Source organism: Topomyia yanbarensis, chromosome 3 (assembly GCF_030247195.1).
Source record: "Topomyia yanbarensis strain Yona2022 chromosome 3, ASM3024719v1, whole genome shotgun sequence".
Taxonomy (NCBI): Eukaryota; Metazoa; Arthropoda; class Insecta; order Diptera; family Culicidae; genus Topomyia; species Topomyia yanbarensis.
In genome coordinates this window covers 355,112,741-355,139,550 of record NC_080672.1, presented here as the reverse complement: position 1 = coordinate 355,139,550, position 26,810 = coordinate 355,112,741, and the positions used below count along the sequence as shown (strand labels likewise).

Here is a 26,810-nt window from a genome sequence, read left to right as displayed (position 1 = left end):
ATGCTGATAAGTGAGACCGGTAAATATTGAAAAGCATTGAAGTAAATAGAAGGGAGTGTGCAGTGTCTAGGCTATATTGGTGATTATATTATTGTTGATAGCACAAAAGCCGTACACACAGTCGACAACACCCAAGTAACCAATAAGCATTATAACGTAGCCTAATATCTGCTTTAGAGCTACATATAAAGCTGTCCCAAAAAGCCGTGAAGCCTTAAATACTTATATAATGTTGGTATTATGCCAGAAAAGGCGGAATATAGTGCTATTACTGTGCAGAGATTGACAGCTCGTTTCTGCAGTACTAATGCTATTATATAGCAAATGCGCACAAATGTCAAATTTGAAAGCCTTATATTTGCACTACTAATGCTATTAAAAGGCTTCTCTTGGCTGTCATTGTCCGCCATGATTTTAAAACCATCTCTTATGTTTCCTTTCGGTATGATGAGCCAAAAGGAAAATTTTTAAAATAAAATATTCTATTTAAAACCGTAATTGACTCTGTTCTAATGCATTGTAATGAATATAAAGCCCTGGCAGTGCAGTGTCGAGTAAAGAAAAGCAATCCCAAGTGAGTGAACAAAGGGCTGCAAGGCAGCATACCCATCCACAGAACGGGTAAAACGGGGACCTTAGTAGTGTAGTGAAGTGATTGCGATAAAACTGGGTGCTCACCAATGATCATCCAGGGCCGTCTCAGTAGATAGACGAAAGAACACTGCCCGTCCCAGCCTGGCATGGGCTATTGATTAGGCCATTTTCGACGCTATCGTCCATCGCTGTAATTCAGTGCCAATTTTTATCATCGCAGCTGATTAGCGCCAAGTCGGAAACAGATTTTTTTGGAAAATTTCTGTTCTCGATAAAATTGCATGCTTTTGCTAAGGTGGTGGTGAGTGGAAATCTCGCGTAGATTGGTACGCTCGCGTCGGGAAGGATATTTCGATCGATTTGCGCGCCATTCTCGGTCGTTTCGCGAAAAACTGACACACCGCGACGAGAATGATTTGTATCGTTCGATTTGTGTCATTTTTCGATTCCGTGTCGTGTAAGAACGGTACCCGCGCCGGGAAGGAGTTCGATTTTTCGATTTGTACCGTTTTCCCGTTTCCGATATTAAAAGTGGTGGTAGTGAAGATCAGTGAAGTGTACTGTAATGGCGACCAAGACAGAAAAGAAGCTGTCAGAGTACGTGATCCAACGAAAAGGGATCCTTGTAGTGCAGAAGGCAGTGGAGAAGTTTGTAGAGGATTTCGATTGCGATCGGGATGCCTGCCAAATTCCAATTCGCCTCGATTCACTGGACCGAATCTAAAAGGAGTTCCTAGAGGTACAAGGGCAGATCGAGCTATACGATAAGTCAGAGATGTTAGATACCCACCTGGAAGTACGCATGGATTTCGAGAAGCGGTATTGCAGAGTCAAAGGTTTTCTATTGTCAAATCGTGCTGCTGATCCCAACCAAACCATGCTGAACAGCACAATGGCGACCCCTGCTCACGTTTCTTCCTCGTTCCACCTACGCTTACCGAAGATCGACCTACCTAAGTTTAACGGCGATTTCTCGCGATGGCTCGCATTCTGTGACACATACACGTCGACGATCCACAGCAATGCAGATATTCCGACGGTTGCGAAGCTGCAGTACCTGCTGCATGTCGCTGGAGGGAGAAGCCAGGAAACCATTCGAGTCCGTAGACATTGAAGCAGATAACTACGCATCGACTTGGGAAGCATTGCTAAAGCGGTACGACAACAAGCGGTTCCTAAAGCGTCAGCTCTTCCGAGCTCTATATGACCTCCCACCGATCAATCAAGAAAGTCCCCAAGAAATTCATGTTTTGGTTGATGATTTCCATCGGCATGTTAGGGCTTTAGCAAAGTTAGGCGAACCAGTCCATTATTGGGACACTCCGTTGGTCAACCTCCTTTGTTACAAGCTAGAGCCAACCACACTACGTGCTTGGGAGGAGAAAACCAGCAACAACGACGACGTAACCTACGATATGCTGATCGAATTTCTTTACCAACGTGCCCGTATGCTGACGTCTGTTATAACCGATTTATGATATCGGTCACAACAACCGGTTACAGCCAAGGTGGCCGGTTCGATTCCAACCCCGAAACCATTCAAGGTGACATACAAGGCAGCTACCGTTGAATCGAACTACAGTTCTCTGCCGTGTCTCGCCTGTCTAGAGAAGCATTTACTCTTCCAATGTCCAGCATTTTCCGAGATGTCCGTCTGCCAGCGTCGTGAGCTGGTTTCCAGAAACGCCTATGCTGGAATTGCTTCCGTACTGGACACCAATCCAGGAACTGTACCTCCGTGTTCTCCTGCCGTAACTGCCACGAAAAAAACAACTCCATGTTGCACGAGCCAGCACCGTCAAACATACAATCTACTCCTGTCGTGGCAGTAAGCCAGCCTATTCCCTCGACGTCCGCCATCGCTGGCCCTTCCAGCTCGGTGAATCCGAACAACCAAGTGAGCCTGTCAGTCCAGGCTGAGCACAGTACAGTCTTGCTAGAAACAGTTTGCCTCCTCGTCGTAGATCAGAACGGCAAGGAAATACCCGTACGTGCACTCCTGGATTCAGGATCCATGTGCAACTTAATAACCAACAAGCTTGCAAATTCCCTAAATCTTCGTCGCACCAAGGTGGATGTCGCAGTAGCTAGTATAGGTGACTCTACCAAGCAGATCAAGTGCCAATTGACTGCTAGGATCAAGTCGAAGTCGACACCAAGCTTGAGTTCCTGATCCTCAAGAGACCGACGGTAAACCTTCCGACCATTCCGATTGACATTTCCGCGTGGAAGCTTCCCGAGTTGTTGTTGGCAGACCCCAGATTCCATATTCCATCCGACATTGACATGGTTGTCGGTGGCGAAGCGTACCACGAGGTGCATCTTTGCAGCAAGCGTTCCCTGGGAGAGGGATTACCGTAGCTAATAGAAACAGTGTTTGGATGGACTGTTTCCGGGAAGATATCCATCGATCATCCCACCGTTCCCCGCGTCTGCCATCTAACCACTGTCGATCGATCGATTCTGGGAGTTGGAAGCTGTCGAGCCGTGTTCTGTGAATTCCGTAGAAGAAAAACAGTGTGAAGAATTTTACGCTAATACCACCACTCGCGATTCGTCCGGTCGTAATCTCGTTCGTTTGCCTCTCACCCGTGATCCGCTAGTTAACCTCGGCGAATCCAGAGCCATCGCCGAACGTCTTTTCCTGAGCTTTCAAAAGCGATTAGAGCGTGATCCACCCACCGAGAACGCATACTGCAAATTCATGGACGAATCCGCACGAATGGCGCTCATCGATCCAGAAGACGATGTGAACTCGCACTGCTTCCTCCCGCACCATCCTATGTTCAAGGAATCCAGCACAACCACTAAGGTCCGAGTTGTCTTCGACGCGTTGTGTAAAACGGCCTCAGGATTTTTCGTCAACGATAAACAGCTCGTTGGACCTTTCGTCCAAGAGGACCTGCTATCGATCGTCATGAGGTTTCGTACACACCCGATTGCCATCGTAGCCGACATAGAGAAGATGTACCGGCAGATTCAGCTGCATCCCGAGAACCGACTGCTTCATCGCATTCTCTGGCGTCCCAACCGCAACGATCTGCTCATAGCCTACGAGCTCCAAACCATTACGGACGGTTTTACATCTGCGCCATTCCTGGCAACCAACACCCTCCTACAAGTTGCACAGGACGAAGGCGACAAGTACCCCGCCTCCGTAGATGCTGTGAATCAGGATTACGTTGATAACTTTTTATCGGGAGCTGACGATATCCAATCCACAATCCGCCTTCGACAAGAAGTTTTTCGCCATGCTTGCGTCAGCTGGCCTTCCGTTAAATAAGTGGACAACAAATTCTTCCGGAGTCCTTCCGGAAACTCCGCAAGAAGATCTCGCTCTACTGTCACTGCATGATCTCCAGGACGAACAATCCGTATCCACCCCAGGACTCGTGTGGGAGCCTAAGTCCGATACGATGCGCTTCAAGGTCCAGTTGCCTTTACCACCACCCATCCTGACCAAAAGGAAGGTCATGCCCTACAATACGCAGATCTTCGACCCACTAGGACTAGTTGGCCCAACAATCACTGTAGCAAAGCTGTTCATGCCGCGCTTGTGGGCATTGAAAACCGACGCAGGAGATTCCTACGAGTGGGATCGTCTGCTACCTCCGCATCTCCACCGTGCATGGAAGGAGTTCCATGGTACGCGAGATGCAATCTCCACAATCCGTATTCCAGGATTCGTGTCGCAGGTCAAGACAGAATCGATTCAGCTCCCCTTTTACTTCGATGCCTCTGAGAAGGTATATGGCACATGCTGCTACGTCCAGTCTGAATCCGCCACAGGGATCCGCGTTCAGCTGCTAACGTCGAAATCCAAGTTTGCTCCGTTAGCCACCTGCCAATCGATTGCTCGCCTAGGGTTGTGTGTCGCCGTGTTGTCGACGATGAATAAGAAGATTATGATGAAGCAAAAGGAAGTTGAAGTATCCGTTCTACTTCAAGGTGGCCGGAATGTTGAGGAGTGAAAGTGCCTCGAGCTATATTTATTAATCTAAATTTAAATGAATTCTTTAAGCCTAAATACTAAGTAAACTAAACCGGAATGAATTAAAACTAATTGCCTGAATTAAATAAACTTATAAATGCCCACTACCAAAAAACCCGAACAAGTGTGTGCCACCTTACTAATTCCGCAATACAGCATAAACTGCGATAGCAAGACCGTACCGATCGATCAGACACCACACCAGCACACAGAAGAAATGATCGTTGCACCGTGTGAGACGGAATAGACAAATCAGCTGACAAAGGCAGTGGTCAATAATATCTCGATCGATACAGTACCGTTCGTGCGTACCCCAGTGAAATCGGCCGTCGCGAGTGCAGGAATAAAAGCTTGTTGCGAATATTTTCACCGCAAAGTAACATTCCCGGGAAACTGCAAGTGAAGTGCACTTCGTGAGCCGTATGTAATTAGTGAATCCACGGCAGTAGTAAAGCCCTTGCAGTGCAGTGTCGAGTAAAGAAAAGCAATCCCAAGTGAGTGAACAAAGGGCTGCAAGGCAGCATACCCATTCACAGAACGGGTGAAACGGGGACCTTAGTAGTGTAGTGAAGTGATTGCGATAAAACTGGGTGCTCACCAATGATCATCCAGGGCCGTCTCAGTAGATAGACGGAAGCAAATCCTCCGAACCCGGAACCCCATGTAAGTCGCCCAAACACTGATATCTCAGCGAATTGACATATGTTTACTAATTTTCGGCGAAATATTATCCGAGTCTCAGTTATCAAACGTCACTTTTACTGATATCTCAGCAAAAAAATTGTTAGCCGAGATGTCAGCTGTTGAAATTTCGGCAAATGATGCAAAAAAGCTGAGATTCGCCAGAAAAATTTAAGTGTGTAATGGAATTAAATGGTAGAAAACCTGTGTAAAGTGTTACGTACATTCCACTAAGACCTCCGGTCTCGTGTATATCGTTCATGTCAATACAATAAATATATATTTTCAATAAAATCTCCACAAAACAGGTAATCTTAGTTCACAAATGACATATTTGAACATATGTTCAAAATTCTAAAGGGATATGCGTGAAATATTTTTTTTTTCGAAATTATAATGTTTTAACATCCATGTTATCCAGCTAAGTCAAATGCTATCCTGATATAGCCGAGGATTACTTTTATTATAGCCCTCAGTATAGAATTTAATTAAATTTGAGTTGATGTACTATTCGATGTTTTGGTCACATGTTTTCCCATAGTGCAACGTTACGAAGAGATATCCCTTTCGTCATCATGGGGAAAAATAATTTTTAAAAAATAATTAGCAATAGTTCTCTCATAATACAAACATTTTACAAATTTTCGCGGTACCTGCGTTGCTGGTAAAACATGATGATGAGTTATGTTCTATCAACGATCATGCGCAGCAAAAGGCAAAGGACTCTGCTCTATCCGTCTTTCAATTTCATTGCTTACGTTTCTGTTAGTCCTAAATTTGCCGAAAATAGCCAACAAAATCGATACAGTAAAAACTATTTATTGAAAAACAACAAACAAAAACTAATTTTGTCTTCTCAAACCTTGGACATTAACAAATATTTCAGATTAGTAGAAGATCATATGGCACAATTTAGAAATGGATAGAAAAATAGCAAGATAGATATGAATCGTAACAGTTGCCACGAACAAGAAGAGAGAAAGAAAAGGGGCAAGGAGGCCCATGCGAAATGGTAGCTGATGCTTAGTAGATCAACATTATTTTTATGTATTATACGATATTTTTATTCCTTACTTTTTTACATTTTAACGACATTCAATTAGCTAGAGATTACTGGGTAGGGAAAGTTATGAAAATTAGAGCCATAGTACTCAAATGAGAGCAAGGATGTGAAGTAAACAGGTCGAAAAACTAGAAGTGGCAGGGTCATTAGAACAGGCTTAATATCGTGCGGGCTTAATCTTTGTCTTCTGTTAATGAGGGTCGAGCTTAGGCAGTGTAACTACGAATCACCCGAGTTCACTAACATGTGCCCTGGTAATGATAGACGTGTCCATCTTTACCGTGACAACCGACACACTTCCTTACATCCTTATTATTAATAATCAAACTATTAATTTTTTCGCCATTACCACTACATCCTAAATCTTGTAAAATAAATCAAATTTTTCACTAGAATTTTGGGATTCAAAAACTGGATTACTGATTCATCTTAGCTCCTGTATTCATACCACCCATTTGAATACATTAGTTAGAGCAGTGTCTGCTATCACTATTCAACGCATTAGGTCAAATGGTAGGATGAATACCTGATCAGAATAAAATAACAGAATGCAATTTTCGTAGTCACGTTAGTAGTTAAAATAACAGAAAATTATAACAAGTAACAGAGAGATATAATCGGTGTTAGGTCAGACCGGACTAAGTGACAGTGCATTGATTTCGAGAAAAACGCGTTTAAAGTTTGAATCGCAGCATCCTTTACATTATAATTGGAAAATAATATTTGCCATAACTCTTGTTTATTGTTTCATATTTCAAATCTGGCAAAAGTGGAATGTAGATGAGGAAATTCTTTATCCAGTGCTATCGTTAACTCATTTTTTGATGTTTTGCGACTTAGTCCGGTCTGACTTAACACCGACCATATAGTTTTGAAATGTTTCTGTTATGGTTTCTGATCGGGTAAGGGTACGTTGTACTAGACCTTTTTGTTTCACTCAAACGGGAGTATGTTTCGTTTTACAAACCAGATTTTTATATTATTGCTTCTTACCAACGGAGCAAGGATTCTGCTATCTATTTAAGCGTAGTCCAATCACTGTAAACCGAGCTTCAATCGGAATAATATGTCACCCTGACTAATGAGATAAATAAGGGCTCGTCTACCCTACTAAAAAATGGGGTAAACTTGTGTAGGCAAGCGAAATGTATGGATTTGGATTTATGCAATTTTCTTATCCAGCCACTGTTTCTTTGATGTAAAATCAGGGCTAAAATAAAGAGTTATAAATTGATTACGGGAAACAACCAACACCTGTATGAGCTATTGGAAAATTAATTTATTTATCCTCAGAAAGCGTATGGACTGTTATTATATGCTGATGTATCGCAGAGAAAAATTCTTGTGTTGCGAGTTCGCGGATGTATTGAACATTGTCAAGCTTAAAGCAATACACAGATTACCTTGACGCGAATGGTGTAGGTTTTTCTTTGCTAACCAAACCGTTTTCCATATTCAGTAATTCCATTCAAATCCAAAATCCAATCCGTCCCTCTCCTTTGCCAATGTAGAAATGAGGCTATCATTCTCCTTTCTCTTTGATTTGTACATGAATATAATGACCACTGGGCCCATGCGGATCTCAATCTCAGACTGCCCGCTTTCAGCATTTAATTTTAATTTCCGTCCGAAATCACAGAAAAGACACAATCTCGTTAACTCCCAAACAACATGGCTAGTTCCATGTACCTAAGTTCTCTTCACCAGAACGTTCGTAGGCAAAGCTGGCCACACGTACAGTCTTTAACCTCAAACACTAAACCACCGAACCGGAGATAGGAAACCACCGAGTACCGACAACTGGGACCAGCAACAGCAAGGAGTATAGCTGTACCCCCAAATGCACAGATGTAATCCTCTCAGCAACAGCAACAGTTGCCTACACCAGACGATACGGCCCGATTGCAAGCAGCAGCAAAAAAAGAACGAAATCCACCAGGAGCGTTTCCAACCAAGAACAACTTTTACGTTCGGATTAAAGTTGTTCGTTAAATCGTATCCCGAACCTTATTCCCGCAGTTATTTAGTGGGTCACGGGGTTATATCGCACAACCGTTCATCGTGATTTATATTCATAGTTTTTTTTTGTTATTCGCAAACCGGTAAATTTAAACCCCTCTTAATCTCCGATGTCATCTACAGATTACCGGGCTGGCCATCTTAATGATCCCTTTCGGGCAGGACACACGTATAGGAACCAACGAACGAACGGATGAGATCAGTCAGTCACTTTCGCGAAAAATCGTCCAGCCAGTAGTCCGGGGGGTGGAAACGAAGGAAAATAAACCGAGGGGCGGGGCAATTTCACTTTGTCGGGATGCAATCATTCTTGCCCTTGCTGGATGCTTCTTTTTTTGGTGCGACTGGCAAAATTACACATATCACTGCTCGTTTTTCATCGGGATGGGGCAAACCCCGGCTGCCAGTCTTGTCCCGTACGAGTTACGGGTCGGTACGAGTGTTAAATGGTATTTGTTGGGCGTTTCTTTGCTTCAGATGCACGCTTTATTATTTTTTGTTCGGTGACTAAATGCATGATGCAAGCGCGGAAGGAACCGTTATTCAGCGTGCGTCGGTCTCGAACTGATTTTATTCGTTTCGCAAAATGTTAAGCTAATGTCAATGTTCGGGGCCTTTGAATGGTGATGAGCATTAGTGCGCATTTCAATGCAACATCTAACTAAAAATAAAAAGCAAAAATCACAAGGGGCAGCCCTATGGGTTGCACGAACTGTAGACGTAGGACTATACTACTAAATGTAAAATAATTATTTTCTTAGTACATTAAGAGTAATAATAAATCAAATATATCTCGTACGTATAGTTTAAGCACAACCAATCAACATAGAATGTTACATATTGAACCAAACCTTCTTGGTTATCAGGTCATTTCATTTGTAGTAGGTGAACGAATCCGATTAAACTTTTCAATTGTGGGTGGTAAAAAACCCGAAATTTCCGAAAAAACACAATATTTCCAAAAATCTGTGAAATTTTCATCAAAATGCCAAAAATCTGCCATCTATGAAAAAGAATCTGTGATCAAAAATTGTGGAAGCAATCTGTGACATTACAGATACATCTGTGAATATGATAACCCTGCTAATAAATTATATATACCTATCTACACATTCGCCTCAAACATTGAACCCAAGCGCACAAAGTAAAATGAGTCAACGCTGATGATGATGGGTAGAGCGAAAGAGACAACTAGTACCACGACACTATGTTAACCGTGTTTGCAAATGTAGGTCTTATGTACAAGCGATTTTGTGTACGAATAATTGTGTTCCAGATTGTACATAAAAGTGTTTGAAAGGACAAGCTCAGTCGCGTGTTGGACGGCACTGGGTAGCGTACCGCCACAGCCAGTGTAACGGACTTCTAACTCAGCAACACTGGCTGTGAAAACACACAACGCAGTTATCTGCTCCGCCTGCCGTTCAACAGGCTACTGAGCTTGTCCGGCCAAATCCGTTCTTTAAATAGTCGATGATGACGCCATTCATAGAAGCGTAGCGCGCTTGGTACACAAATCTGTCGTGCCGGACTTGGGAAGCGTAAATGCGCGATATTTTGACTAGGTTGTACATTATTTAACTTTTTAGTGTCATGATATCAAAAATCTTTGGGTTTATCTATTGGAATCTATTCTTAGAAATATTTCGGGGCGATACGCGAAAAATTTGAAAGTTTGTCGTAAGATGGCTGAATTATATGCGTTTAAAATTGGACCACTTTTCGTTACATACCATTTTTGTAGAATTTGCAAAGTGCACCCCCATATCGAAAACAAAGACGTAGTCCTACGTCAAAAAACTGCATCTTTCAAATCGAGAGCTATGTTAATCAAACGTCACCTGAAAGAGCTTGACATTATGCCACACTAGGGCCATCTTCAGACCATTTCGGACCCCTGAGCGTTTTTAAACTGAGGAGCCTCTATCTTTTCAGCATATATGAAAAGATGTAGAGGTACATTTGATAAAATCCAAGGTTTCTATAATAAGACAAATTATGAAGATAATTAGAGATTATGAGGAGTTTTTCGGTTAATCAGTCATAAATTAGACAGCGAAAACAACAATATTGCTTTTACTTCCAACGTTTCAATGGATTTATTCCACCTTTATCAAGGATTAAAAACTTTGTGTTTCTTGTTTTTAATCCTTGACAAAGGTGGAATAAATCCATTGAAATGTTGGAAGTAAAAGCAATATTGTTGTTTTCGCTGTCTAATTTATGACTGATTAGCCGAAAAACTCCTCATAATAGAAGCTGTTATTCAGACACCCAAAACAAATCCTTTGGAGCGCAAATGCATCTGTTTTACACTCTCGAACTGTGTGCGAACAGCTTGCAAATGATTTGTTAGTATTCAACCAAACTCATACACAATATTGAACCCCATAGCTATACGTCGTTGTATACGCATTCCAAATGTAACTTGAATAACACATACCATCGTTTCCCTGCTATCCTTGCTTCTGCAATGATGAAAAGTGTATATACTTCATTCGAAGAGCTAGGTGTTATGTGTCGTGATGGCCTGATGGGTCTAAACAAATGTTTTTAACGAGTGTTTGACGGTTATAGTCTTGATGCTTATCGTTAATATTTTTGTTTATTTTGTGATGCTTATTCCCCAACACATACATACAATCGAGTTATTCATAACAGAGGGAAATTAGTACAAAACAAAATGCGCCAATGACGATGATGAAAGGCTGGCAGCGGTGAGGCAAACGAAATCGTCATGTGTGTGAAGCTTACATGTGCCATTTTACGACTTGAAAAAAGAGTGTTGTCATAGCCCGGGTAGTAAAGAGGTGTTTTTAGCAAATACATGTTCGTCGGCTCTAGTCAAAGAATCTAATGGCCCGATTTTTTTTCTTGAAATTTGAGGTTATGAGTTATTTAAAGCACACACCAAAAAATCTGAATTTTATCGTTGACGTAATTGCAAACATGACACAATTCAACAAACCGTAATTTATGAAATGACGGAACATTGCCGTGTTCCGTTTAATTTTACATGAAACATATACTTTACATGCGCAATAACATAAAATTACACTTCCTACCATTCAGAACAAACGCTGTATGTGGAGTAAAATTACATGATTTACGAAATTAAACGTCATGTAAAATTAAAATCAAACGTAAAACTAAGTCATTTTTGATGCTCGTATATGTCAGGGTCAGGAGACGTAAATTTACACTATTTTTTCTAGGTGTGCAGTCGAGAGAGCATTGCGCTCACTTCCAACTATGTGCGAATCGGTCCATGTTCAAAAAGCTTTTGAGCATGAGATTGTGGGCGCAACAACAAAAAATGTCGGCACGCTGTTTTGAGTGTTACACTCAAAACAGCGTGCCGACATTTTTTGCGTCCGCTATATGGGTCATTCCACACGAAATGATCAAGGCACGTGTAATCGACCTTTACAGATTTGAACCAAAATTGGATGAATTGTTTATCTAGCCCATATATAAAAACCCAAATTTTTGTCAATTGAATCACCAGGGTCATGGGAGCACCCCCGTTTTGACAAATTGCCAAAACCCTTGATTTTCTTTTGATCATATCTCCAGTTTTATTTACTCTAAAATCAAAACGCGAGGGCTTTTGAAGGAAATTGTTCAAGAAGTCCAGAAAAATATTAATTTTTGGCGGCGGTGCGATTTTTTCAGTTAAATATTAAAAGTTTATTTTTCTTTCAATACATATATTTTAATTTTGAAAATTCTAATGCCATCGTGTTCCTCAGATATTTTTACATAAAAAACACAAATACAGTAATGTTTCGATTATATCACGGTCGGTCTGTATTTTAGCGTGATATATTTGAAGCGTGATATATTCAAAACAAAACAAAAAATTACATTCAAGCATTAACTCATGTATTTCTATAAACAAAAAGTAATAAAAACTTAAAGTTAGTCAAAAGAATAAATCATAGTAGGGTAATCAGCCTATTTTGCCATGCTTGTACAATCACACTACCCATTTGAAGCCGTTGGTTAGAGCAGCATCTGCCATCTTTGTTCAACGCATTAGGTAAAACGGTATGGCATCAGTGGTTATTTTTTCCCCACATATCCCGTACCGTTTCTTAAAATTGTTAAACCATCCAAAACTAAACTTGAAGGAATCTGGCACGTTAAGGTTTTGTACAAATATCTTGACTATTCAAATCAGTGTATTCTAAGAGACTACGATTCAGTTCTCGTTATTTCAACATCCATAGAAATAGTCCCATCTCCAATTGTTGATATTATCCTTTCAAAAGAAAAGTATTCACATCGATTCAAGAGAAAATGCATATCTCGGCATAACTACCATATCTTGCGTATTTTATTTTTCTCATTATTTTGTTGGATTTTCCTGTGGATATCTAACAATTTAAAAAAGAAGTCGATTTATTTATCTGCTACACCAGACGGTCCCTCCAGACGGTCCCTTAAGGACACGGCAAATAAGTTACAAAGAATTCAAAACTAAAATTGAAATCGGCCGAAAGGTATTTTGGCAATCCTAATCATTGCAACAACGTCTTGGTAAAACATGATTTCGAGATTATTCACGTTTAAAGTTTTGCGCCACGCCCTCCATTCACTTAAAGTAACAAGATGATTTTAGATGCTTTCTTAAGAATCTATACTTTAAGATACAAGAATAAAAACCTATTTTAATCCACCTAGCGGTGCAATTGTGCCTTTCTCAATCATGAATCACGAGAATGTGTGCGTTGTTTATATTCATTAAAAGCTTTTAAATGCATGTATTACATTTTATTATTATACATCACATGACAACTATATACAGGAAAATAAATCATTATTCGAGTTCTAAAATTTTGAAAAAGAAAAAACAGCCACGGTAATATTGAACTGAAAAAAGGTGCAAAATCGGCAAAGTCCCAAAAAGTCGATTTTTATAAAAAAAAATTTTCGAGATAACATAAAATCTCGACGTTTCATGCATTTTAAAGATGTTTGGCATCAAAAATACGAATTCGATTTCTGAAATTTCATGGGGTCCCCCCTTTGAGAAAAAATTTGAGTTCCGGCTTATATGGGAATTTCATATGTGACCGGACGATTTAGTCTATATTTCCGGACCCATATAAGCGATCCGTACGAAATTTTATAAACATCTGTGGGGATATTATAGCTATCATTTGTGACCAAGTTTGTGAAAATCGGCCTAACCATTTCCGGGAAACTGATGCGAGTTCGTAAATTTTGAAAGATGGCTGCTTTTCCCGGGTACTTCCGGAACCGTCAATGGTGGTCAATGTAGTCAACGAAAGTTTGGTTGGCCGTCGGTGACCTAGAACAGCAAATTTAAGTTGTTTGAGAGATATTATAGCGAAATTTTTACCTTTTTTGCTTTCATCGGAGTATCGGTTTGAATCACAATTTGCTATGTGATCGCACGCCACAACCTGTAACTCCGGAACCGGAAGTCGGATCGGGATGAAATTAAATATCCATTTACGGGGACGCAATACCTTTCATTTGAGGCCAAGTTTAGTCGAATCGGTCTAGCCATCTCCGAGAAACCGATGTGACTGTTATTCTGAATTTAGATACTTCCGCCGGGGCTTCCGGAACCGAGGATGGTGGCCAATGTGGCCAAATAGACTTTGAATGGATGTTAGTGACCTAATACTACAAATCGAAGCAGTTGTGGTCATATTTTGGAAAAATTTTCACCTTTATACATTCATTGCAGAATTTATTAAAATCGACATTTTCTGCGTGTTCGTACTTATCACCCTGTAATTCCGGAACCGGAAGTCGGATCCATTAGAAATTCAATAGCAGCCTATGGGAACGTTGCACCTTTCATTTGAGACTAAGTTTGTCAAAATCGGTTCAGCCATCTCTGAGAAAAATGAGTGACATTTTTGGTCACATACACACACACATACACACACACATACATACATACACACATACATACACACACAGACATTTGCCGAACTCGACGAACTGAATCGAATGGTATATGTCACTCGGCCCTCCGGGCCTCCGTTAAAAAGTCGGTTTTCAGAGCAATTGCAATACCTTTCTATTGAGAAAGGCAAAAAGTTCAACTTTTTGACCGACGTCATCATATATAAACCCTTAACGAAATAGTCCGAAACCTAATAATAGGCTCATTACCCTACATGTAAATAAGCAAATCAATTGTAAAAAAATCTTAAAAGTGCCCGGACACAAAATGTGGCTTGATTGGATCAAAACGTAGTGTGCCTTGTCTGTTTTTCTAAAAGCGTGATATAATCGAGATAAAACCGTGATATAATCGAGGGTGATATAAACGAGTATTGATATAAACGCATAGTGATATAATCGAAACATTACTGTAATCTCAATATAATTTGAGCGGATCCTGAGATACACCGTTTTCACCGTTTTGAAGGGAAAAACTCGCAGTTTCCAATTTATTATGTATTGATAGAAAAATCAACTTTTAATATACAAATGAAAAATTCGCATATTTGGCAAAAATTAATATTCTTTCTACTGCCAAAAATTATTAATTTTTTAGACTCCTTAAAAAATTTTCTTCAAAAACCATCTTATGGTTTGATTTTAGAGTAGATAAAACCGGAGATATGATCAAAACAAAATCAAGGGTTTTGGCAATTTGTCAAAACGGGGAATGCTCCCATGACCCGAGGGGTGGTTCAATTGACACAAAAATTTAGGTTTTCATATATGGGCCCTAGATGAACAATTCCTCCAATTTTGGTTCAGATCCGTGAAGGTCGATTTCAAATTTGTATCTTTGTTTGATCACTTCGCGTGGAATGACCCATATATAATACACAATTAGCCGGAGGTGAACCGGATTAACACGTGGTAATCTGAGCTTCACAGATACATAAAGTTAAATTAGTTACGAAATTTGCGTTTCGACTTCGTCTCATCAGAATCCCACAGTAACTTAGTGACACGACGAAGTCTGCGCCGGATTGACGCCAGCTTCAAAAATGAAAACACTATTCGTCTTTCTAAACAACCTCTAGTCCTGCATGATGTCCCGCAAGAAAAGGAGCTCAGATGAAACTGATGGGAATTAATGAAGTCGAAATTTTGTTTGGCTTTGGATTATTCTTCAGCTTCCTCAAGTAATATTTTAATCCCTTCATATCCAAAAATGTTTTAAATAGTTATAACTTTTAATTTACGCTCACAATAATGAGTAAGGTTATTGCCCACAGAACTGAAGTTATTGCAGCTAGTCTTATAGCATTCCATGGGAGCATTTTGCTGCAAGGAACAATTTCATCTAGTGGTAAAATATGAATAATGATAAAGATTCTTTGTCTATCGATTTAACCTAAAATTTCCATGCAATTGGACTATTCTAAATACTACAATTTTATAGAATAAAAAAGTAAAAATTTAGGAACTTCCAGCACTACGAGAGCAACATCTACATTAATCAAAACCGGTTTCTCGTGTTTCTAGACTCAAAAAGGTTTTAAGAAAAATATTTTTGGAATTTCATGGATGCTAAAAATGTTGGGTATGAAAGGGATCAATAAATACATTTTTCACGGTACGAAAGGTATCTTTTGGCAAACGACCCCTAATCCAATCATCTAGCCCATACATTTATAGTGCCCAAAAGAAAAATCTCTAATGCCAGTAGGATCAATTGGTCAGTGTTAAGTCAGACCGGACTAAGTCGCAAAACATCAAAAAATGAGATAATGATAGCACTGGATAAAGAATTTCTTCAGTTTCATTCGGCTTTTGTCAGATTTGAAATATGAAACAATGAACAAGTATTACGGCAATAATCGAACTTCGACTCAGCATCTGCAACACCAATCAACCAGTACCTGTCGGCTCTCGTTTTGCACTCTCGCAAATAGCACTGTCATCGTAACGTACATGCAGCCGTCCGCAACATGCTGAATTTTCTGCAACGATGGTGAGTAATGTTGACACCGTATCCCCTGTTACCCGAATCGCACAACAGTCTTCCAAATACCTCACTCTTTACTACCAAAATGTTAGAGGAATGCTTACTAAAACAAATAGCTTTTTCATAATGCTAACCGATTGTGATTATGACATCATCGTACTGTCTGAAACCTGGCTGCACTCCGACATAAAAGATACTGAGCTTTCCTCAAACTACACAATATTTCGCTGCGACCGAAGCTCCGCTACTAGCAGCTTAAGCCGTGGGGGCGGGGTCCTAGTAGCCGTAAAATCTCACCTTCACTGCAAATCTATATCGGTCGAGGATTGTGATCGATTGGAAAAGGTAGTTGTACGAATCAAACTTCTCCGACAAGCAGTTTTCATTTGCGGCATTTACTTGAGACCAAATTCAAGCCCGGATTTATATACCACGCATGCTAACGCTGTGCAGCGTCTTGCCGATGAAGCAGATGCTGATGATGTAATTGCTATTGTTGGAGACTACAATCTACCCAACCTCAATTGGACGTATGATGATGATGTGAACGGAATGCTTCCGGTTAATGCATCATCAGAGCAAGAAATTTCTCTTACTGAAGCGATGATCGCCACCGGTCTATACCAAATAAATGTTTTGCCAAATGTAAATAGGCGCCTCCTTGACCTAGCGTTTGTGAATGATCCTAGCATCGAGCTGATTGATCCGCCATCATCTATTTTAAAAATTGACAATCACCACAAACCATTTGTTTTAAAAATCGACACACGTTTTGAAACGATTCACCCACTTGACGATAACCGAACGGAATTCGATTTTGATTGCTGCGTCTTTGACATGCTAAATACTGACCTGCTCTCTGTTGACTGGGATGGCTTATTTCACGAATCTGCAACAGACGCAGCAGTGACCATTTTCTACGATAAGTTGCTTGAAATTTTAAATTTGAGAGTCCCTCGCCGTCTACGGAATCGTGTACAAAAAGCTCGCAAACGGTTCTTTCGCCGCAGATCTCCGGAAAACAAAGAAATTTTGCACTCAATTTATGCGTACTATAACGCATTAATGCCTTAGAACCACGTATCAGTCGTACATCAATCGCGTGCAAACGAGCCTTAAACATAATCCGTCTTCATTCTGGGCGTAAAAAAAATTGAGGGAAAAATGGCCAAGTACCTAACGACGTCGAATTTAATAATGTTTCTGCCAATTCTGCAGAAGAATCTGCTAATCTGTTAGCTGATTTTTTTCAAAACGTATTTAGCACGGCTACGCCAGTAAACCCCTCGAATTCTCTGAACCGTATACCACGTCACAACATCTGTGTCTCTCCGCTTATTGTGGAAAATAATGACGTTCTTGACGCTTTGAAAAATGTAGATGCTTCCAAAGGAGCCGGATCGGACGATCTACCACCTACTTTCGCCAAGAACTGCGCTCGCTCGCTGGCACGTCCGCTTGCATTGATCTTTAACCAATCTATTACGGAAGGAATCATCCAAAAAGCTTGGAAAACAGCTTTTATTGTGCCGATTCACAAATCTGGCAATATAAATTGGGTGGAAAACTATCGCGGAATATCAATTTTGAGCTGTTTCAGAAAAGTTTTCGAAAGGATTGTGCACAAAGTCGTTTATCATGCATCCCAACCGATCATTTCTACGTTCCAACATGGTTTTGTCAAAAACCGCTTTACGACAACAAACCTTATGTTGTACATAAATAGATTGCTGCGTGATGTAGAAAAGCGAAAACAAATTGATGCGATCTACTTTGATTTTTCGAAGGCATTCGACAAAGTACCTCATGCCTTAGTAATCGAAAAAATGGAAGACTCGGATTTCCGGCATGGATCACGAAATGGTTCCAATCGTACCTCGCAAACCGAAAAGCTTTTGTCAAGCTCAATGGTGCCAACTCAAGGATGTTTGACATAACTTCCGGAGTACCGCAAGGCAGCATCCTTGAACCGCTCATATTTATGCTCTTCGTGAATGACGTTTGCTTATCATTGAATTGTGAAAAGCGGATGTTTGCAGATGATTTAAAAAATCTTTAAGGTGACTTCAACTGCAGCTGATTGTTATATACTCCAGGAAGACATAAATGCATTAATCCGTTGGTGCAAAGAAAACGGCATGGAAATCAACGTATCAAAATGCAAAACCATCTCATTCACTCGTTGCCGTACTCTCGTTAGTTTCGATTACTTAATAATGAACGAGTCTTTGGAACCGATTGGCACTCAAAATCTTCGCTCACTGGAGCAAGGGATTATTGAAACAGCAAATCCCGTCCTTCAGTAGATCCACGCATGCCAAGTTCAAATCGATAACTACACGATCTCAACTTTATGAGCTGACATGTAAACGTGTTAGCTCTTCACGAATGTCTTGTCGCCAGTAACGCCATTTGTTTGCTTTAGACAAAATATCACAATTCTGAGCTTATCTAGGCAAACTTTTGAGATATCTGGAACAGCTAGATATTTCTGCGTCTCGTGGAATATTAGAATACTTCACGAACTATCTTTGATCTGAAAGAAGATCGCATATGGTCTAAATCAGTTCAATGTGTTTGATTTTCAATGGAAACTCAGTGTCTGGTGACGAATCTTGTTCGACATCAATTTTAGGATCATTTGGGTCAATTTAGGAGAATTTATTTATGCACGGACCTCAAGCTAGACGCAAAGTGAAAACTAATGAAGAGGAAGGAAGAAACAGAGATCATGGGGAATGTCATTTGAAGAACAATCTGAATTTGATAGTAACGGAATAACGTGGTAATCTAACTTCACACGATATATGGCTGGAAGCAACCTATTTTATTAGAAACTGGAACGAAGAATATGTAAAAAACTTAATCAGCAGTAGATCATAAAAGTATCTTTGTTTCATTTGCTTGTGTAAAAGATGAGTGGGAACAATCTGGAATATAACCGAAATGCTGTGATAGTCCTTGGACTGGTAATTCAAATCTAAAGATATGCACCGTAATCAACAATCCAACAATTAGCATACTTGATATACGGTAGAGTGCTCATATTTATGATCTTCCTGAAATTTCAAATCGGACACACCTCAAAAGTTTCGAAAAAAGTCCCCATGCAACATTTGAGCGCAACCGAGAAACAATGTCATGAAGCGTCGGGATCTGGTGTAATGTTGAAAAAATGCCTTTATGGTACAAGATAAAAATCTTGAATTCAGATGGGACATGAGTTTGAAAATGCAGCTTTTTTTTGTGCCGAATGTTTTAGAAATCCATGAAATGTCGAAATTTGATGTGAATTAAAAAAAACTGTTTTAATCCACCTAGCGGTGCAATTGTGCCTTTCTCAATCATGAACACGAGAATATTTGCGTTGTATATATTCATTAAAAGCTTTCAAATGCATATATTACATTTTATTATTATACATGACATGACAAATATACAAGAAAAGAAACCAATATTCGAGTTCTAAAATTTTGTAAAAGAAAAAACAGCCACGGTAATATTGAACTGAAAAAAGGTGCGAAATCGGCAAAGTCCAAAAAAGTCGATTTTTATAAAAAAAAAAATTTCGTGATAACATAAAATCTCTACGTTTCATACATTTTAAAGATGTTTGGCATAAAAAATACGAATTCGATTTCTGAAATTTCATGGGGTCCCCCCGTTGAAAAAAAATTTGAGTTCCGGCTTATATGGGAATTTCATATGTGACCGGACGGTTCAGTTTATATTTCCGGAACCATATAAGCGATCCGTGCGAAATTTTGTAGACATCTATGGATAATATAGCTATCATTTGGGACTAAGTTTGTGAAAATCGGCCCAACCATTTCCGGGAAACTGATGTGAGTTCGTCAATTTTGAAAGATGGCCGCTTTTCCCGGGCACTTCCGGAACCGTCTATGGTGGTCAATGTAGTCAACGAAAGATTGGTTGGCCGTCGGTGACCTAGAACTGCAAATTTAAGTTGATTGAGAGATATTTTAGCGAATTTTTTACCTTTTTTGCTTTCATCGGAGTATCGGTTTGAATCGCAATTTGCTATGTGATCGCACGCCACAACCTGTAACTCCGGAACCGGAAGTCGGATCGAGATGAAATTAAATAGCCATTTACGGGGACATAATACCTTTCATTTGAGACCAAGTTTAGTCGAATCGGTCTAGCCATCTCCGAGAAACCGATGTGACTGTTATTCTGAATTTAGATACTTCCGCCGGGGCTTCCGAAACCGATGATGGTGGCCAATGTGGCCAAATTGACTTTGAATGGATGTTAGTGACCTAATACTACAAATCGAAGCAGTTGTGGTCATATTTTATTAAAATCGACATTTTTTGCGTGTTCGTACTCATCACCCTGTAATTCCGGAACCGGAAGTCGGACCATTAGAAATTCAATAGCAGCCTATGGGAACATTGCACCTTTCATTTGAGACTAAGTTTGTCAAAATCGGTTCAGCCATCTCTGAGTGACATTTTTGGTCACATACACACACATACGTACATACACACACATACATACACACAGACATTTGCCGAACTTGACGAACTGAATCGAATGGTATATGTCACTCGGCCCTCCGGGCCTCCGTTAAAAAGTCGGTTTTCAGAGCAATTGCAATACCTTTCTATTGAGAAAGGCAAAAACTTTTTTTTTAATTTTTATTTAAAAACCTCAGTTTGAAAATTAAAAATACTAGGAAGGACTTTTATTAAAATAATTTTACGAGAAGATGCAAGATCCGTTGTTTCGTGCAATTGTAAGATATTTGGCATAGAAAATAAATTAAAAGCAGCTTTTTCAAAGCCCAGTATCAACTCAAATCCATAAAAGCTCTTTTTTAAAAAAAATCAGGGTGGAATTAGATCTCGACGTTTCATTTAATTCTATGCAATTTAGTATAAAAAATTCGAATTCAATCTTTGAATCTTTTAGGAGTCCTTTTGTGTTTTGTCAAGGGTGAAGATTTTGGCCGTTTTGCGCAAACTCTTAATTGTGTCCGATTTAGCTAAACGTTTGCAAAGAGACGTTTGGTTATTAAATCGGATGATCACCTGTTTCCCATACATGCCATTGGCATGAACAGTTTTCTGAATACGTACTCCCTCTGTCGCCGTCAACTGATTTCATAAATATACAGTATAAGATTTGTGGCTGGAATTTACATGAAATGAACGACAGTCAACCATGAATTAATTTCCATGTACACAAATTATTGTAAGAAGGTCGAACTGAAAAAGAGAACCAAAGTAAACACCAAAGAGGCGCAAAACTGAGACTCCGCTCAGGGCGTCGGAAGACCACGCTACGGCACTGATTGTCACTTAGTCCGGTCTGATTTAACACCGACCGATTAACTGACTTCACATTTGCTCTGTACGCCAAAAATCGACTGCCAAGCGTGACACGGTACGCATAAATCGTGTTCTACATCGGAATGTGCTATCCGGGTTTTAGTTTGATATACAACAACCGCTGGCCACGATCCGATTCCATAGGAACGGTCACAATTGAACCCTGATTGATTGACGCTGGTTTCGATGAACGTTACAAATTCCGACAAAAAAGGAATCCCCAATTAGTGTTCAATTGACCGTGCGAGATTCGCGAGTTTTCATCGTTCTCAAAGCCACTGAAAAGATTGCGTCCCGTGACTTGATTGCAGTGAATCGTCAGCCTATTCATTCGTGCTCTTACTGCGGCAATAAAAATAGATGGCTGAATGAGAAGGTTTGACTTTGTTTTCATTTTTCGATGAAGTCATGTTCCAAAACATGCTAGATTTAGTTAGTGGAAAAAAACTTGCAAGAACAGAATAATTTCACTCATTCTATGATTTTTTTTCTAACTTTCGCAATAAAAGTGGCTTGCCTTCTATTAAGCTTATAACAGTCAACAGGAAAGCGAGATTTTTTTTTGGTTAGCGAATCAACGATAATAAAAGCCTATCATATTTTTGATTAGTCCTTAATTTGCATCAATTAGTTCCTCCTTGGTATTTCCGCTTACCCGCATCTTCGTACCCCAGTAGATTCCGTTCGCACGCAATTTGGAGACATTTGGTGCAGTTATATCCATGGGATGTTTTTAATACAACAACATTTTTAGAAAAAAAAATCGGAGTGAACAATTTTTAATTGCGGTTTCTGTCGTTGGGATTTTTTGAATATGTTGGGCTTGTACACTGTTGCAGTCACACATTTTTTTCGGAATGGTAGCATGCCAAATCCGCCCAAAACAGCACGGAACAATCGCGTTAATTCAGGAAAGGCAGAAGGCGTTTCTTCAGACACTCGTTCGCGTGAATTTACTGAAAATGGTGCTTATCAAGCCACAGGTACAGCTATCATCTATTTTTAGCGGGCTTTTTTAATCAATCAGGGGAGAAAAATACTTTAATTTTCAATATAAAACTTCAATTGATTTGAGGCTATGTTAATGAAAATACTGGTGATCATTGTATGATAATCACAGCAAAATCCAAGTAGGACAGGTTTCCATAAAAATAGTTAAAGTCACCCTCTTGAAGACATTCACAGGAAATCAGCTTTTGAATCCCCTAAGAATAAGCGCAGGCCTCGGTTTCTAAGCATTGCGTGTATCTAGCTCGTGATATATAAAGTACATATCGCAAAATCCGTTTCACAAACAAAAATATTTTTAAAATTTATAAACCGGTGTAATATTTTTAATTGGTCTTTTTTTAACATACTGCAAGCTCAAACCATATTGCACTCCTTAGTCGGGAACGATTTGATTTAAATTCGAAAAAAATTATTTGCAGATAATATTGAAGTAAACATTGGAAAACTAGAATATTGGTAGCCCGTAATTGTCTTGGAAACATGAAAGTCTTCCAATAAAAAAGTGTGTGTGTTGTAATAAATCGTAAGCTGAACCCGAAATGCACTTTTTTGCTTTGAACAATTGAAGACAAAAATCAAATACTACACTGCTTCAGACGTAGTTAGTATTGATAATACTTTATCAAAACAAAACAAACAAAAAAAACAGCTTAGTTTCTTAGGCGCTCAACCGCAGAGATTAGCACAAACAGGGCGGCATGACGAATGCTCAATTAGCGCCATCGCACTCGGCAATTAAACTTTCAACAATGCCATCCATTACAAGAACCCTGGACCCCGGTTTAGCTCCAGACGAATGCAGACCAAACTGCCTGGTTTGGAAAGCATTGCCAAGAGGGCAGAAACACTTGACCAGGTTGAGCGCTGTGCTGCATCGATACTAAAAACCCACCTCCTCACCCCCTTCCTTTGCTGGCTGACCCACTGCCAGATCCGGCAGCCGGCTTCAACACAGATTGATCAGTGTTCTGTCGTTCGCCTATTCCGGGGCTCGGTCTATTTATGCTGGTGACCATTGCTGCCGGACCGCCCACTCGGTCTGGCACTGAATTGCCTTGCTGATTCGTTGCCAAGAACGTACTAGCACACATACAGACACACACACGCACGCAGCTGGGGAGCTATCAGTATCAATTAATCACGATAACCATTTGCAGCGCTGTTTTCAATTCCCCCAAAACCTCTTGAAGCACTGTACGGTAGAGCCCGGGTCCTTTGAAGATGCAATCCAGTGTCTGTTAGTCGTACGAAAGTGGATGATTTTGAGAAACCAACGAAGCGGATGGAATTAAATTTTGCAAACAAACGTCTACCGGTGGCAGTGCACATGTTTTTGGCTACGTGGTCATAGCCATAGTTGTATCTATGCAGACCAAACAGGCTGGAAGATTTAATGCTAAAGAAATGAACTTTCCCATTTCACGGATCGACACACGCTGATGGTCTTTTGCAATGTGGTATTCGGTTTACTGTTTGGGTCTGATTCGGATCTGATTCGACGATGTGGGGTATTTCTAAGGAGGACCAACAGAAGATTCTCTGTCTGGATTAGAACCAGCATCACTTACATGTCTATATATATCCTGTAACAGGCAAGAAAGCGACAGAGACAGATAGCCGTTCTCGACAGAAAACAGTACAGTAGGGCTGAATTTAACTGAACCGAGATAAAATATTCCGAACCTTTGAAAATTAAGGTAGTGTTTTTAAATATATTTTCGCATTTGTATTTTTTGGAATAGTTTTTAACTAAATTAGTTATGGAATTTGCGTTTCGACTTCATCTCATCACAATCCGACTTAGTGACAGGACTAAACTCCTTTTCTTGCAGGACATCACGCTTGACTAAGAGCTTGCTCAGGAACACAAATTGTGTCATCAGTTGGTATTTGACAAGCGACTTGAACGGACGCTAGTTAGTCGCTCTATATATCTACATAAACGCACCCAAATCAAAGCAATCGTCATCGGTGGAAAAATTTAACTCGTTCGTAACAGTAAACACGGTCGCAAATTCGTTTCGTTCCCGCGCGAGCGACAACCGGTATGGACCGGGAAAGCGTCGTCGGGAGTGAGTAAAATCGTCGTCGTCGGTTTCTCTCGTTTTTTTTCTCGTGCGCGTCTGCTAACGTCATCGATAGTCGTTCAACGCGTCAAAAGGCCGAATGGCCACATCGCTAAACTACGGGCTGCCTCGGCCGCCAGATGACTACGGGGCTGGCTGTCTGAAATGGATGGACCCCCAAGGAAAACAGGTTGGAGTAATTGTGCTTTCACTGCAGCCTGTGAATGAGGAGGTTCTGCCGATGAATCATCCTTTCACAGTCGGAATATCGATACAATCACTGATTGGTGATGCATACACTGCAGTCACGGAAGAGAAAGGCACGAAATATATCCACAAAGTACGAAGCCCTAGCATGCTAACAAATTGCTGGACATGAAGCAGTTGATTGATAAAACACCCGTTGAAGTTACCACCCATCCTACATTCAACTACAGTAGATGCATTGTCAACTGCCCGGAAGTAATCCAAATGTCGCAAGAAGATCTACTGACTGAGCTGGCACCCCAAGGCGTAACGCACGTGCGAAGATTCACACGGATGGTGGATAAAACTAGGGTTAACCAGGGACGGCGAAACACTTTACGCCCGAGTGGGTAGAAAGCATAGGGTGAGGGGTCAATTAGTAAGGATTTTTTCCCTTTTTGCAATGCACACGCTTACATTACATTCACATTAAATCACGTTCGTTTATGCAAATGGAATTGTGGTACATCGATGTTTTCAAATGTGTGTAGTGCGAGATACATGCGTTACACATCTAAATTTTTTGAAATGGTTCAAAATTTCGAGTGGGTAATTACCCACTCGGTTATTTTCGAGTGGGTAGTACTACCCATACTACCCACGCTTTCCGCCGGCCCTGGGGTTAACACCTCCACGATGGTGCTGACCATTGCTGGAACTACCTGGCCCCAACACATTTACTTCGGAGCACTAAGAGTACCAACTCGTGCCTACTATCTCTCTCTCCAATGCTCTGTTTCGGCTGCCTTGAATATGGGCATACGAAAGCTCGCTGCAAAGGCGCTCCCCGCTGCCAAAAATGCTCCAGTTCTGAGGAGTGCACAAAAACCGAACGCTGCTTCCACTGCAAGGAAGGACATAGGCCAACCGATCGACACTGCCCGCTCTACAGGAAGGAGAACGAAATTGTCAAAATCAAAGTCGAGCAAGGTCTGTCATATCCAGAAGCCAAGAAGTGTCACGATAGCCACGCCGGACCGAAGTCCTACGCTCACGTCAGCAAGGGATAAGTCGACCAGGATGCAAAGGACAAAAAAATCGCATACCTGAAAGGTGAGTTAGCTGCCCTACGAAATCAACTAGCCGAGGTGCTGGAACAGATAAAGAAGCAAAACGGCTGCCAATGTAAAAACAGTACAGAAGGAAATAAAGAAAAGAAAAAGAACAAAAGCATAAAGGAAATATCGCCCGAAATAACGACGAAGAAAAGAAGCTAGCAATCCCATTGACAACACATTCACACTACAATGGAACATTGCCGGATTACGCTACAGACTACCCGAACTACAATTACTCATTAACCAATACTCCCCCAGCGTATTGGCTCTTCAGGAAACTAGGACACCGCTCAACAGTTCACCCACTATCAAAGATTATGATATCCATCTCTTCGAAGGAAGAACCCACAAACACCATTATGGAGCAGCTTTGGGGGTGCGAAAAGGCATTCCCCACAATCGCCTCCCAATCAACACCGAGATGCAGGCAGTAGCCGTCCAGATTGACACCGGAAGCAAAAGCACAGTGGTCAGCATGTATATCGATGAACGATGAACAACTCAGAGACCTGATTCGCCAACTAACCCAACCCATAATTTTAAAGGGTGACCCGACTACGGTCTTGTCGTCCTGAATGAAGGAAGCCATACATGAATCAATTTCGACGATGGAACTACAACAGCAATCGATCTCTCGCTTAATTCTTGGCAAATCTCATCCGGATTTAACTGGCAGGTTGTTGATGATAATCACGGTAGCGACCATCTTCCAATCCGACTGGTCACTAGCCTTTTGACTCCAACTGTTTGTGCAAAACCGCGATGGCGATACGACAGCGCAAATTGGGAAC

General features: G+C 40.6%; 2 protein-coding genes across 2 annotated transcripts in view; one reads left to right on the top strand and one right to left on the bottom strand.

Annotated features, from left to right (window-relative positions):
• The window catches only part of LOC131690099 (EGFR adapter protein-like), a 228,623-nt gene that overhangs the window by 106,481 nt on the left and 95,332 nt on the right, over positions 1-26,810 (bottom strand). The gene's annotated exons all lie outside the window — the stretch shown is intronic.
• The window catches only part of LOC131688191 (uncharacterized), a 210,974-nt gene continuing 208,979 nt past the window's right edge, over positions 24,816-26,810 (top strand). Inside the window, exon 1 of the mRNA XM_058972361.1 lies at positions 24,816-25,002. Coding sequence (XP_058828344.1) covers positions 24,816-25,002 — 187 coding nt within the window. The remainder of the gene's footprint in view (positions 25,003-26,810) is intronic.